The following is a 13,226-nucleotide window of genomic DNA, read 5'->3' as shown; positions in this document are numbered from 1 at the left end:
AACCACAAACAACACAATCTCTGTGTATCCTTACGAATGACATAACACTACATAGTTTGTACACATTAGACCTTAAAACGGGGGGCCCTAACCAAACATGATGACAAATGACATTACACATTATAAACTAGTACCAGTACACATTACACATTATACACTACATGTCCATCAAATGACATTACACATTACACACTAGTATCAGTATCATCAACACAAACAAATAATCCCAACATTAACACACACACAAAAATAGGGGGCTCGAACCAACACACTGATAATAACAACACAACCAACATGACCAACTCAAACATCACAAACATCCCACCCCAATTATGCCAAAATGACTAGCAATGGAGGACACAAACTAATACCTCCCTAGTGACACCATCATAACTATCAATAGAAACTAAAGTATTCAACATCAACATTACATCAAAACACTTCCAAACCCACAATGTCATTAACATAGAGCAACATGCAATACAACATCTACCATTACGGAAATAGGCAGAGAAATCTAACTTCAACCAAACCATTGTTCATTCAGCATCCAAAAATAAATAAATAAATAAATAAATAAACATCACAAACCACATACCTGACGCCATGGGACCACGAAATTAGCACCGATGCTAACTATGGAATAAAGAGAACTCACTGACAATACAACGTCACCGTCAATCATAGTTCACAATGTTTCAATGTCCGCTCCCAAATGACGATGGCAATGTTTCTACAAAAGGGGGTTTTTGCCTTTCTATGGTTTGCGGAAAAACTCAAATGTTAATTTTCGAAATGTCATTTGCCTGATTAACATTACCAATTTTAGATTTCAAAGGAATGGAATGATCATCATCCCCTTAATATCGGGTGGCAACCCATAACTTTCCATCTTCGTCTTTTACGTTTTGATCGAGCAAGATGGAAGCCAAAAAAAACACTATAGTACACTTTTTGGACAATTTGGTAAATTTAACATCACTACAAACCCACAATTACCCCTAAAACTTGCAAGTCATGCGCTAATATCATAAATTCCAAAGTCTTTAACATTAAAATAGCACCTATTAGTTTATGAAATAAACTACAAGACTAAATTGTGCAACGAACCTTTATTTGGGATTTAATGGTGCTTTACTCCAATTTTTTTTTGCGTACAAAAATGACTAATGCTATATGCACCAATTAGTGCACTAAATAGTGTACCAATTGATGATGCAGCATAATTTAAGATATTTTTAGTATTTGTAATTTGTATAATGAGTGGGATCAACAATAAAATCATAACTAGTATACCAATACTAGTTAGTATACTAATTGGTGCATGTAGTACCACTCTAACAACAATAAACTTTTTTGGCATCAAATTACCTTCTTATAAGTGCATTTATTAGCTACTTTTTCAAAATGTTGTCCCTAAAAGTGTGCATTTATTTTCTTTTCGAGATGACTTGTCAGCCGACCCTCCATGATAGAAATTGGTCTAGAAATATTTTTGGCAACCAAATTTTTACTTTTAGGAAAAATAATTAATTTCTAAAATTTTTATGTATTGTAGTGTTTAGATAAAAGTTGTAACATACGGTTTTAATTTAAAATTTTATTTTAAAATTTTGACTTCGATAAATAAGTGAAATTGAACTAGGGACTTGCAAATAAGATTTTAAACAATATAAAGTGTTTGGTAAAAAAAATCAAGCATTCATGCCCCCCTATTCTCTCTCAACTGAAGTGGTGTCATATGAAAATTTAAATTTTGGGGGAACCCATTAATAATGATATAATTGGAATCGCATCAATAAATAATTAAAGAATTATTAATTTATAAAACATTACTCTTCTTAAGATATAGGATATATAATCCAGAGAATATAAGCTAAAAATTTCAAGAAATCGTTAACATAACTTGTGGCTGCTTGAGAAGAAATAAAAAGTTATCTTTTTTCTTTTCTTTTTTTTGGTTGCTTGTAGTGGTTTTTTTTTAAAAAAAAAAATTAATAACTCTCCAGGGTTGAAAAAGGCCAAAATAACCACGCGTGCACACATAAAAAAAAAAATAATAAAAATTACTATTTTTAACTTATTTTTGTCATTTTTAAACTTTTTTTAAATTTTATTGATTCGTTTTGTGAAATAGAATTCAAAAGCTTAAAACTTTTTGAAAAGCTAAAAAAAATTTAACTAAAAACAAATATATACTAACAAGAAAGTCACCAAAAAAAGAAAATCACACCAGTAGTCCTTAAATTTTGTCCCTTGTATCATTTGATTTTAATTAACTTAATTTTTTATCCTTAATTTTAGATCTTGTGTCAATTCAGTCAAATTAATAATGCCGTTAGGATTTTTTTTATTTTTAATAGAGATGTAATTGGTTTGGCATGGTCGGTATTTAAGTAAAATTTTTCACCGAACCGATAATATCGGTTTTATTATTTTGAGTACTGATACAGACCATTTCTCCTATCAAATCGCATCGAACCGCACCAATTGAAATAGCTTGACTCGGTTCGATTTAATCGGTTTAATCTATTTCAAATTTAAGCCATTTTTTTAAAGTATAATCACTCATTTATGTAAAAATATTGAATTAGTCATTTGTCAACTATTTCAAACATATCTTATCAATCAATCTAATAAATATTTTACAATTTCTAGATTAACAAAAATACAAACAAAAATTAATAATAAATACTAAGATTTCAAGAATGGTGAGTTAGAGTTAAGATTATGTGCCGTTTTGGTAACACAGTCAAAACGCAGCTTTTTGTTGGCCAAGACCAACACGCCAAACAGGGCCAAAACGCTGAAATTCCCATTTGGGAAGACCAAAAACGCAACACCCAAATTTACTAAACTACCCTCTAAAAAATTTTAATTAATTAATTCAAAAATAAAAAGTAAGGATATTTTAATCATTTTGGAATGATGTGACATTTTTAAAAAATATTAAACCAAAAATAAAAAAAAGTCAGCTTTTTATCAACTTTCCAAATCACTTCCAAAAAAATCAAAAAACTTGATAAAAAGCCAAAAGCCAACTTGTTACCAACTTTCCAAAATACCCCTATATATAATAAGAGTATATTGACTTAGGTTATAAGGATGATACTGTTAATTAATTGAAATTAATAATTTAATATACTTGTTAATATCATTATATTATTAAGTTTTATATATATATATATATATATATATATATATATATATTATAAATAAAATATATGTTAAAGTGGTCAATTTCGATTTAAGTAGGTGCATAAAGTGCTTGCACTGATACGGAATTGAAAATCGAAAAAAATCAAATTTAAAACCGCACTAACCAATTTTTGTTAAAAAAAAGACCAAATATCGATGTTTTGGTTTGATTCAATCAGTTTGGTGGATTTTTTCGATTTTTTTTACAATCCGAATAAAAAATGATCACTGAATTGGATGAGATTAACTTACTGAGTCGAGTAAATTTTTAATTTTACCCTAACAGTATGATACATGTTGCATATTTGAATATTTTTTATAAAAAAAATGTTAATAATTACAATTAATTAAATTAAATCGAGATAAAATCATAAATTAAGAGTTAAAATTAAATTAATTAAAATTATAAAAAAATAAAATAGTACAAGAACTAAAGTGTGGAGAGAAACTGCAAAATCTTACAAGCCCCCCCCCCCCCCCCCCCCCCCCCAAAAAAGGGTTAGAAACAAGGGGCGAGAGCCCACCTTATCTCAATGGGGATTTGGCGGTGGAGACATTGGATTTATAACCCCTCGTGCTGCAATCAAACAACTAGTGCTTCCCCACATTCCCAATCCAGTAGAGAGAGATAGAATAAAGAAGACAGAATAGGGAACATGCTAGAGTCTCAAGACAAATGCATCTTCTCAATACCTCACCCCGTTTGTATTAGGTTACATGGATGATATTAAGCCTCATTTGGGAAGTGGGTTGGCTTTTTGGCTTTTTGGCTTTTTTAACTTTTTTAACCTGAGCTAAAAAGTTTGGTTTGGGAAGGACTTTTTGGCTTTTTGACTTTTTTGACTTTTTTTGTGAGAGAAGAGTGTAATGATTATGGGTTGGATGTGATGTTTTGTTTTTTGTGGCTAAAATAGCCTATTTTGTATTTTGTGGCTAAAATAGCCAAAAAAGCCCACTTTAGTTCTTCCCAAACGGAGGCTAAGACTAGTAATATCAAGATATTATTAATGTTTTTATTTGTTTGTAGAGATAGTCTTGGGACTATTAGTCCCTTGTATTAATTACTAATACCTTTGAAAGGGGAATTGGTAAAGAAGAAGTAGAGATGGTATTAAAAAATAGTGAGGGGATTAGAAAATTTTTTATTTTTTATATATTGGGAATTTTTTTAAAATATAATGTTTAATTTTTTATATTTTTTTATTTGTTTTATTATTTTATATAAAAATAATTTAACAATTTCTTATTATTAATCCCCTCACTATTAATTTCCTCATTATCAATCCCTTCCATTCTATCTCCCAAAACAAACGGCGAGTTTTTTTAAAGTACAACTAGCTTTTAAAACTGTCCCACTTTCATAGAAAATTATTCGGTGTGTTTTTAGAATATCTAGTGTTGATATTTTTTTATTAATTTTTATTTATTATGTCTCTTATATTTTTTAATCACATAATATAAAATTATAAATTTTAATTTTTTCACCAATTATAATATCTGAAATATCACATGATAAGACCAAAGATTACACTTAAAATAATATATATATTATATAATATATATATATTTTTTTTAATTTATAAAATGTCAGAACAACTTCCGTAGTTGTTATTGTTAAGCACACTAGCAATTTGCTATTCATTGTGTCAAATTTAATATGATATATAAGAATATTGTATGAAATTAGTACTCTTACGGTAAATTAACATTTTTTTTTTGAGATTTTGTTTAATATAAATCCCTTTTATATTTAAAATATTACACTTATTCTCTTGTCAGATTAAAATAAAATATTTGTCATTTAATCTTTATACGTATAAATTAATAAAATAATACAAATATTTTGTTCATGTCATTTTAAGAAAATAACAATCATCTTTTTTAGTTTAATTCACACAAAAAATTAAGTTTTTTTTTTTAATTTTTCATCTTTTTTTCTGATTTTTTTAATATTTTAAACAATTTTTATTTTTATATTTTAGATAGATCTAATCTAGATATACTTAAAAAGTATAATATTTTGTGATTCTTTTTTAAATTCATCAAATACAAAAAGTCACAAAAACATAAAAATTCAATACATTATCTTATTTTGTTTTATTCAATGAATTTTTTTTTAAAATTTTTTATACAAGTTTTGTACTTTTTAAATATATTAAAATTAAATTGATCTAATTTAGATATAGTAATGGAAATAAAACTAAAAAATTATATTTATATATAAAAATTTATAAAAATGTTGTGATAGTAATATTGTTTTAAATATAAATCATGTTTATGTGTTTGAAAATTTTATATAAAATTTATGTTTGTATATCATCATTCAATAAAAATATGTTCAGATAAAATTTAATGATAAAAAATTATAAAATGTAATCATGATGATAGAAAAAAAAGGCAAGAAGGTCATTTAAAAAATTTTAAGATATGATATCAATAATTCAAGAAATAATTTGTAATGAGATTATAAATTTGATGAAAAAAATATAATTTTTTAAATATAAGAAAAGAATATGTATTAAATAAAAATCTCAAGATGTGAGTGTAATTTAGCGAAGCTTTTTAAATGCACTCAAAAAATGTGATTGGACAAACCATTTATTTGTTCAATCCATTTCAAAATTTGTCGTTCAAATTGGGAGTCTACATGTTGGATTGGCAACGGTTATCGGAGTCTACATGGTCAAATCAGGAGTCTACGTGATAAGTGAGTTAAATTTAGGTTGAGATTAAAAAAGTAAAAAAAAAAAATAAAATAAATTTAAAAAAATAATAAAATAAAATGCCATATTTAAATCAAAATTATTTTAATTTTGCTCTTATAAAAAATTTAAAAAAATTTAAAAACAGTTTTCAAATGGAACTAATTTTAACCGGGCTAAATTAATCAAAAAATTATGCTAATAATGTTCTTTCCAAACGAATTCCCTAGCTTTCAATTAATATTTATCATTTTTTTTTTACAAATAAATATTATAAATTAATATACTTATGATTATTGAATTGATATAAATTTTTTGATAAATAATACATTCCAGTCTATTGTAGAGGAGAGAAAATCTGGCCAATTAATAGGAGTGTAAATTTGGCTGGGCCACGCTCATCCGGACCCGAGTCCTGCCCGGCCCATATCGGGTTTTGCGGACTCCCGTCAAAATTTGGGCCGAGTCGGCCATGGGTCAGAAAATTTGACCCTGGCCCAAGCCCAGGAATATTCGGGCCTTGGACAAGTCGAGCCGGTGGGTCAGGCCTGAGCCTCGGCTTGGGCTTAAGCGGACCTGAATAATTTATTTTTAATTTTTTCTATTAAAATTTTATTATTTTCAATAAAAAAAATACTTAACCTCAGGTAGGCCTTGAATGAGTTTTAAGCGAGCCCACAAACAGGATCGGATTTCACCCAAAATCGTGAGCGAGTTTTGGGCTATAATAAATCTCAGGGTGTTTTGGAAAGTTGGTAAAAAATTGACTTTTAACTTTTTACGAAACTTTTTAGCATTTTGGAAAGTGATTTGGAAAGTTGGTAAAAAGTTAGCTTTTGACTTTTTAGTTTAATATTTATTTATGGTGTCAAATCAAATTAAAATGATCAAAATATCCTTACCCAACATAAAAATTTTATTTTTTTATTTTTTTTTCATAAGTCCCAATTTATAATTTCACACTTGTATTTTTATAATTTCCCAAATCAATTTTATTACGTTTTTACCACTTGCGTTTTTGGATCAAAAATAAAAAACGTGGCTTCTTATTTTGGTTCCAAAACGGCACTCAGTTCATTTTCACACTCCTACCTATAAATATCCTGGGATAGCAATAAGTACAGACCAATAATGCCAATGTTTAGCGCCATGTGATAGCATTAATTGCATATCTGATACACATTTTTATTTCAAGAGGAGGGCGATCCTCACTGCTCACATGTTGAATTGAAAGATGTTGTTGTGATCTGTAGAGCTGGTTATAGATTTTATTTTAATAATTTAAATAATTTATTTTGTTTGACATTTTATGTATTTTATTTATATAAAAAATTAAATTAATTTAATAATTTTAACTTATTTAATTTATCACTTTTTAATTTAAAAAATTTATGTTTTTAAAAATTAATTTTTTTTTGTTAAAAACTCGATAAATTAAACAAGTTACAATTATTGAATTAAATTATTTTTTTATTTAAATAAAATATATAGAATGTTTGATAAAATAAATAATTTAAATCATTGAAGTAAAATTCACAATGAATCTCACGGACACAAACAATGCCTTTTAACTCTAAATTTGGACTAAAGAGGACACTCCTTTATTTCATGCCTAATCAGATTTACATGTGCATAGTTATCTAAAATTACACAAGGAAAAACTCATACAACCTCTAGCAACACAAACCCATTAGAGCCATCAGATCATAAATGATACTACTATTTATTTTCATTCTTCTAACTAAACCGTGGATTTGTGCATGCATTAGGAGACTCTTCAACTTTAAACACACGCATATAACACCACTAGTCAAGAACACAATGGTGGTCTCTCCCAGATTAGTCTCTCCTCTCACTAATCACCACCGGAAGACCGCCTCTCACAGTGGCGGTCAGACCTGGCACGAACGTCGGTGCCTGGCTTGGGGTCACCACTTGGATATCGAACCGCCGGATTAATGAAATAGCAACACTTTTCATCGCCACAAGCGCCATTTCCTTGCCCAAACAAACCCTAAGTCCGGCCTGAAAAACCGGGTACTTGAAAGGACTGACTGGAGTGAAAACACCGCTTTGCAACCACCTCTCGGGCTTGAATTTAAGGTGGTCTGGGCCCCAAACCCGCTCCATCCGACCCATTGCATAGGGATGGTAGGTAACCCTGGTGCCTTTTCTCACAAAAGTACCATCTGGGAGAGTATCATCTTCTTCACAAAACTTTGAATCAAATTGAACTGGTGGATAGAGTCTCATACTCTCATAAATTGCAGCTTGTAAGTAATACATCTCTCTCATTTGATCAAAGCTTGAAAGTTCTTGAGCTGGACCTGTTGGCATAACAAAAATTAAAAATTAAAAATTAAATATAGGGCGAAAAAAAAGTTTACATCCGAAAGAAGCTAGATCAAACACAAAGCCAAAATAGATTATTGAATTGAAGCATGAATAAGACCATTTGTTACATGCTGTTTGGGAACATATGAGAGGGAAGGAAAAAAATTGATTACATAACTTCGAAAATGATTTTTTTTTTCCTTTTATATGAATAAATAAGAAAAAAAGTAAGAAAAATATAATGTTTTGTTATCTATATTAGAAAAAAAAATAAAAAAATTACTTTATGTTATATTATAAAAAATAACTTTTTGCTATAATAAATTAAAATTCAGAGACAAAAATTTAAAAATAAAATTATTTTTTATGTACAAAATATTTAAGTGTCATTATTGTATTTTTAAGTAATAAAATTGGATATTTAGTAATGAATTATTTTATGGGGACTTAGAAATCGTTTGGCAAATGACCTTTTTAGTTAAAAAATCAAAAAATTATTAAAAAAATCAAAAAGCTAACAATTCATACCAAAAAGTCAAATATTTTCTTTTCTCTCTACTTTTTGCACATATTTTCGTAAAAAGTCAAAAAGTCATCTCAAACATACTATTTTTTTTTACATCACATTTTAGCCAAAAAACTAAAAAGTTACTAAAAAAATCTGTTCCAAGACGAGGCCTTACATATAGATCTTAATAGATGAATTTATTGTCCAATAGGTCTGATGATAATTAATGGTGTTTCTCATTACTTACTATTAAAAATGTTATTAATCGTTAATTTTCAGCGACAGTTTGAAAATTGTCACAAAAAATATCACTAATTATAAATTTTAACGACAGTTAAAAAAGTGTCACAAAAAATTACTAATTTTTAATTTTCGACGACAGTTTAAAAAATTTATCACATAAAAAACACTAATTGTAAGTTTAGAGACAATCTATAAAAATCGTGACCAACAAAAGTTATTAATTATCAATTTTTAGCGATACATGTAAAAAAATCGTAACCAAAAAAAAATTAGCTAGGATTTTCTTGGGATTTATTTAAATAAGATTTTATGGGAATTAAGTCCAATTATTATGACATTTTGATAATTTACCCTTATTATATTTTTTGAATCAAAATTTTGTCTCCAAAAATAAACTTTTTTGAAAAATTATTTTGTCCTGTGCATTTATTATGATATTTTTAAAATTTTGTTGTTAAATTATTTATTTATTTATTTATTTATTTTGGGAGAAAGATCCTTTTAATCTAAAATCTGGACTAGGTGGCATTATTTGTGCCTATGAGGCCACGAGCTTCGTTTTGAAGACCCGAATCGTTTATTTGTCAGATATTTCCTATATTTCATTCGAAAAAAAATTAAATCAATCTAATAATTGTAACTTGTTTAATTTTTTTAAGATTGTCATAAAAAAAAAAAATTTTGACCAGTTAAAGTGCATTTTTCGATCAAATTTAGCCAAAATAATTGTAAAAATGAAATCTACACCTGGAAAAACCGATGAAAGGTACTTTCCGGGATCAAAAACTCACCCGACTGGCTAACCGGACCCATGACACGGTCCGACTCATCGCGAATCGCCTTCTCAACCTCCGGGTGCTGAGCCAGCAGCCAGAAGAAGCTAGTCAACCCCGAAGCCACCGTGTCGCGGCCAGCCACGAGGAAGCTAATGACAATGTCTCTGAGGTACTGATCATCATCTATAGTCCCCATGAACCTCGAAAGAAGATCTTTCTGTGTCGAAAGACCCATCTTTCTCCTGTTCTTGATCATCTCCTCAGCGAGGAGGTCAACAATTTTAATAGCTTGTTTCAGCTTCTTCTCAGTACCCAAATTTAATGTCCTTTTTAGCTTCCATATCAACGGCGAAGCCGCCATGGCTCGCTCTGCAGACAATTTCGACGCCAAATCAAATGCTTTGTCGAAATCAGAGATCGATAACATTAATTGAAGACAACCGGGGTCTAACCCGAATGAAAATCGACATATATTATCAAACGAGAATCTCCGAAACACGTCTTGTAAATCCAAAATGTTGCCTTTTTGGGCTGCATGCGATGATAAGAGAGGAATGAGCCTGGTTTGAATCTCCGAGCTGACTATCTCGAAAGCGTAGGATCGTATCGAGACACTTCCTAGCTCGAGACTCGCCATTTTTCTCTGAAACTTCCACGAATCGCCATCGACGTTGAAGATGCCTTTACCCAGAAGATCACCCAAGATTGCAGAGAAGGATTTTCCTTTTGGGTAATTCTCGAATCGAGTTTTGAGAATGTGTTCGACGTTTTCAGGGTTTGCAGTGATGGTGTTGCTGAGAACATGAATGTGAATTGTACCGGTTGGGGATTTTCGGAGAAGATGAGTGTACCAGTCGCAGAGGTTGTCGAACTCTGATGACCAGCTCTGGGTGACGTAGCTTCTGCAGATTTCGCAGTTACACCATGGCTTGATTAGTCTTAGTATGAAGAGCAAGAGAGATAAGAGAGTGAAAGAGACTGTGAAAGAGAAGAACAAGATACAAAATGGGGTGGGTAGAGATTTGTACCAGAAGGAAGCTCCAAATTCCATTGTTAATAGAAAAAGAAAAACAACAAATTGAGAGAGAGAGAGAGGAGCTGAGAAGGTGGGAAGAGAGAAAGAAGGGGATATGGTATACGTGATTAGCAACGGTGGGTAAGTCATTTTATATTGGTTTTTCGATTGAAGTTGCACATTTTTCAACTGTGTGGTGTGGGAGCAAGTAAAGGGTGTTCGGGATGTGGTTATTTTTGCTGGGTTTTTTTAATTTTTTTATAAAAAATATATATATATAAAAAATTAGTTTGATTTTTTTGCTATTTTACATAAATTACGTTATATTTTTTTAATTTATCACTTTTAAATGACTCTTAATAATGTAGTATTAAAATTACAATTTGACACTTATTAGATATATCATTAAAAGTAATTTTTATGAGTTTAATGGATATTTTGAAAAGATGGTTAAAAGTCATCTTCTAACTGTTAATCTATTTTGAATCACATCATTTCTTATATTTTTTACATATTTAAAAAAAATTAAAAAATTAACTTTTAACTATCTTTCTAAAACAAATATTTTTCTTACCCAAAAAGTTCAACTCCAAAGTTTGGAACCCAAACGGTAACTGTGTGGTTTGGTAGTAACTAAGGTTTGTTTCATAATATTTAGTTTTAGTCAAAAAGTCAAAATGTAAACAAAAGAATAATTCTTTGCACTATGTAAAAAAAGATGTTTCATATAATACGTCACAAAATATCCAAAATTAAAACATTTTCGAGAGATTATTACAAACGGGAGCGGCCCCCATACTACGTCAAAATTGGGCTTTAGCGGCGGTTTTTTACCGCCGTTAACGGCGGTTTTATTACCGCCGTTTATGCGCGTGTCGAAAAAAGTACAACCGTCGTAAAAAGGTAAATTACCGTCGTTAAAAGTCGACCAAAAACGGCGGTAACATAGGACAAAAAACGACGATTCCGTTAACGGCGGTTTTATTACCGCCGTTTATGCGCGTGTCGGAAAAAGTACAACCGTCGTAAAAAGGTAAATTACCGTCGTTAAAAGTCGACCAAAAACGGCGGTAACATAGGACCAAAAACGACGATTTTTTACCTCCTAGGTTCAAATTTTTCAAAAAATAATTCTTTCTTCTTGCACTCCCCAAGTCTTGAACCCTCAACCTCTCATCCACCCACACTAACCACTCTACCATAGCCACTCTTCATGAAATATATTCCCTAAATAAATATTTAAACATTACTTTTACTTTATTGTAAATGGTTTCGCCGGAGCTCGCCGGAGTTTCGCCGGAGCACGCCGGAGTTTCGCCGGCAAAGACCGCCGTCATTAACAGCGGTAATGATTGGGCATTAACGGCGGTTTTGTTACCGCCGTTAAAAGTGGGCATTAACGGTGGTTTTTTTAACGGCGGTAACAAAACCACCGTTAATGATACCTTTAACGACAGTTTTCGTTACCGCCGTTAATAGTACCTTTAACGACGGTTTTCGTTACCGCCGTTAAAAAAACTGCCATTAATGCCCTGTTTTGACGTAGTGATATTAACCCATTTAATTCATTTTCTTTTTTAAATGAAGAAGTAAAAAAATGGCCAAAAAAAATATATCGTTTGTAAGTCAGAATTTTGTAAAATATGAACTATATCAAAATTGTTGTTTCTCTATTTACAGTAAAGATGACAACATTAGATTAGGGATACACAATAATGATATACATGATTTATATAGTGACAAAGAACTTTCCTCCTCCTCTAATAACAGCATTCTGAACAGCGACCTATCTGCTCAATATCCCTCTGAAGTTGTCACATTACTCTCTCGAATTTTCTATATATATTTTCATAAAAAACTAAAAAATTACTAAAATAACTTATTCTCAAACGAGGCCTAAATATATGGTGTGCAGTCATCTTTTAGACTCATAGTGGAAAAATATTATAAATGTTAATAATTAAAATTATAAATTTTTATTTTTTTATAATAATTTTTGTTGTCCCACTAATAGGGTATTCCCCCCTATATTTTAATTCAAAATTAAATTTATTTTTTAAATTTAATAATGTGAAAGTTTATTAAAATATTTAAGGTAATTATCTTTTTTATATTCTTTTTAATTATTAGTCAATTTATCTCTATTACACATTATTTGTTTTGAAAAGTAGATTTATGAAGTGAATTTATATACTATTTTCTCTAGATGGTAATATTATTTATTCATATTTTTTTTCAGGACTATAATATTGCTACATTAAGGAGAGGTAAAAAATTTTAATGTAATTCATTTATAATTTTTTATTAATGGGTGATATTATATAAGCAACAATGATAAAGACCACTAAAAGTGGTGCTCTAAGCAAGCACTAATGAGTTGGCATCCATTAAAAAAAAAAATTGCACAATAGCACTGTGACAATGGGTGGGATCCACTGGCACATCATTAG

General features: G+C 29.8%; 1 protein-coding gene across 1 annotated transcript; it reads right to left on the bottom strand.

Annotated features, from left to right (window-relative positions):
• Positions 1–7,478: 7,478 nt before the first annotated feature.
• LOC114283491 (cytochrome P450 94C1) lies at positions 7,479–10,915 on the bottom strand. Its single transcript, XM_028226312.2, has 2 exons — positions 9,777–10,915; positions 7,479–8,227 (listed from the first exon to the last, which is right to left on the bottom strand). The coding sequence occupies exons 1-2, from the start codon at positions 10,810–10,812 to the stop codon at positions 7,740–7,742; spliced, it is 1,524 nt and encodes a 507-aa protein (XP_028082113.2). The 5' UTR covers positions 10,813–10,915; the 3' UTR covers positions 7,479–7,739.
• Between the last annotated feature and the right edge of the window lie 2,311 nt (positions 10,916–13,226).

This window comes from Camellia sinensis, chromosome 14, assembly GCF_055761805.1.
Source record: "Camellia sinensis isolate YWXY chromosome 14, ASM5576180v1, whole genome shotgun sequence".
Classification (NCBI taxonomy): domain Eukaryota; kingdom Viridiplantae; phylum Streptophyta; class Magnoliopsida; order Ericales; family Theaceae; genus Camellia; species Camellia sinensis.
The sequence above is the reverse complement of the archived record's forward strand: the minus strand, read 5'-3'. Positions and strand labels throughout refer to the sequence as shown.